The 2,777-nt window shown below is 40.4% G+C and overlaps 1 protein-coding gene across 1 annotated transcript in view; it reads left to right on the top strand.

The window, feature by feature from the left end:
- Positions 1-315: 315 nt before the first annotated feature.
- immp2l (inner mitochondrial membrane peptidase subunit 2) overlaps positions 316-2,777 on the top strand; it is a gene marked incomplete at its 5' end in the record, with an annotated part of 10,923 nt that continues 8,461 nt past the window's right edge. Inside the window, 1 exon segment of the mRNA XM_032511547.1 lies at positions 316-418. Coding sequence (XP_032367438.1) covers positions 316-418 — 103 coding nt within the window.

Below are 2,777 nucleotides of genomic sequence, written 5' to 3' on the forward strand. Positions count from 1 at the left end.
CCTCCCAGCTGGAAAAAAAAACTTGGTCAAAACAACAAAAATGTCCCCAAAAAAAACAAATCAACAAGGACTAAGGGACAACTTCAAAAACTTCAAAACAACATAAAAAATATCAAAAAAAAATCAACAAAGAACTTTGGGAAAAGTGAGAAAACGTCAAAAAGTGACAAAAAATGTTGGATAAAAATTCGAAAATTGTGAAAAGTGTCTTCAGGAGGTTTTAACTTGAGATTTTGACAGAAAACTAAACGTTGGTCTATGAAACATGAAATTAAAAAACCCAAATCTTGTATTTTGTGTCCCTCGTGTCTTCAGGACTCTGGGCTACAAGAACCGGTACGTCCGGGTCCCTGACGGCCACTTCTGGATCGAGGGAGACCACCACGGACACAGTTTGGACAGCAACAGCTTCGGACCGGTACGAATGGTCCCCACCCCCCCTCCCCCAATGTTTTTATAGTTGCATAGTCTGTCCACCAGAGGACGCTCTACAACGTCCCCCCACCAGACTCCATGTAAATAATCACTACTTTTAGTGTGTATAGAGCAGCACATCTCCACCAGACTCCATGTAAATAATCACTACTTTTAGCGTGTATAGAGCAGCATATCTCCACCAGACTCCATGTAAATAATCACTACTTTTAGCATGTATAAGCAGCATATCTCCACCAGACTCCATGTTAATAATCACTACTTTTAGTGTGTATAGAGCAGCACATCTCCACCAGACTCCATGTAAATAATCACTACTTTTAGCGTGTATAGAGCAGCATATCTCCACCAGACTCCATGTAAATAATCACTACTTTTAGCGTGTATAGAGCAGCATATCTCCACCAGACTCCATGTAAATAATCACTACTTTTAGCGTGTATAGAGCAGCATATCTCCACCAGACTCCATGTAAATAATCACTACTTTTAGCGTGTATAGAGCAGCACATCTCCACCAGACTCCATGTAAATAATCACTACTTTTAGCGTGTATAGAGCAGCATATCGCCACCAGACTCCATGTAAATAATCACTACTTTTAGTGTGTATAGAGCAGCATATCTCCACCAGACTCCATGTAAATAATCACTACTTTTAGCGTGTATAGAGCAGCATATCTCCACCAGACTCCATGTAAATAATCACTACTTTTAGCGTGTATAGAGCAGCATATCTCCACCAAACTCCATGTAAATAATCACTACTTTTAGTGTGTATAGAGCAGCATATCTCCACCAGACTCCATGTAAATAATCACTACTTTTAGCGTGTATAGAGCAGCATATCTCCACCAGACTCCATGTAAATAATCATTACTTTTAGCGTGTATAGAGCAGCATATCTAGAGCCATTATGTATTCACATGTATGGTGTTTGACCAAAAAAACCAATACAAATACTAAGGGGGGGATACAAATCTTATTTTTTGCTGGACTGAGATTAAGAAAACTGTCCCGAAACAGCAGTTTCCAGGAGCAGAGGTTAACCCTAATCCAGGAGAGAAGAAGTCCGTTGTTTGAGCAACTCTGACCTCAATCAGTATGAAAGACCAGACGGGTCGCGGCGTACATGCCCGCCGTCCGCAGCTAAATGTCAAATGAATCTTCAGAAACAATTACCAGGTGTTGTACATGTCGCGGTCTTTCTGTGTCTGTCATGCTCCCATTGAATTGGATTGTAACATAAAGTGGGGGTTGAAGAACGACTGTCGGCTTCCATCCCTCCTAATAGACATCACAAAATCACATTATGTCTTTATTGTCACCGAATGGCTGAGGCTGCGGTGGCATCTCGCCAGGCCTCCACTCCGTTAGGTTTCTTTTTATGGGTGGAGAACGCCATGCACTTACATCTGACAGTTTAATGGGTAATTTCCTTCTGTATCAACCTGGACCCTATTTCCCCATGCATTGGTGTCTGAGTGACTAATGTGAACAAAAGTCTTTCCAGGCAGAAATGTAATCTTAATGCAATTGTGCACCTTCAATTTATGTCCACTAAAAGTTCTGTTTTTTCCTGCCGAAATGCTGAAATTATTATTCTAAGTGTCTGACAACATTATGTAAAGGATCTCTACAGAGATAGAGCTTTTAGTTAAAGAGTAAGATCCTTTTACTTTAACATGAAACAGCCCTGAAATCATCGTCACCAAACCCACCAGACTCCATGTAAATAATCACTACTTTTAGCGTGTATAGAGCAGCATATCTCCACCAGACTCCATGTAAATAATCACTACTTTTAGCATGTATAGAGCAGCACATCTCCACCAGACTCCATGTAAATAATCACTACTTTTAGCGTGTATAGAGCAGCACATCTCCACCAGACTCCATGTAAATAATCACTACTTTTAGTGTGTATAGAGCAGCATATCTCCACCAGACTCCATGTAAATAATCACTACTTTTAGCATGTATAGAGCAGCATATCTCCACCAGACTCCATGTAAATAATCACTACTTTTAGCGTGTATAGAGCAGCATATCTCCACCAGACTCCATGTAAATAATCACTACTTTAAGCGTGTATAGAGCAGCATATCTCCACATGTAAATGGGTGAATTAAGAGTTTATTCCAACCAGACCAGAGTGGTGATAGTTGGAACAGTGGAAAGATGAACCAAGACGGCTTTTGGTAGTTTTATCTTGTTTTTGTTGTAGGTGATCTTGCTTTGGACTTAAGGACATAATTTACTGAAACCTGTTATAGTGTGTGTTTAACACTGACAGTGGGGGACCGGATTTGTGGGGTAATAATGTCCTCATGCTCTTCCTAGC

The sequence above is a fragment of the Etheostoma spectabile genome, unplaced genomic scaffold, assembly GCF_008692095.1.
Source record: "Etheostoma spectabile isolate EspeVRDwgs_2016 unplaced genomic scaffold, UIUC_Espe_1.0 scaffold383, whole genome shotgun sequence".
NCBI lineage: Eukaryota > Metazoa > Chordata > Actinopteri > Perciformes > Percidae > Etheostoma > Etheostoma spectabile.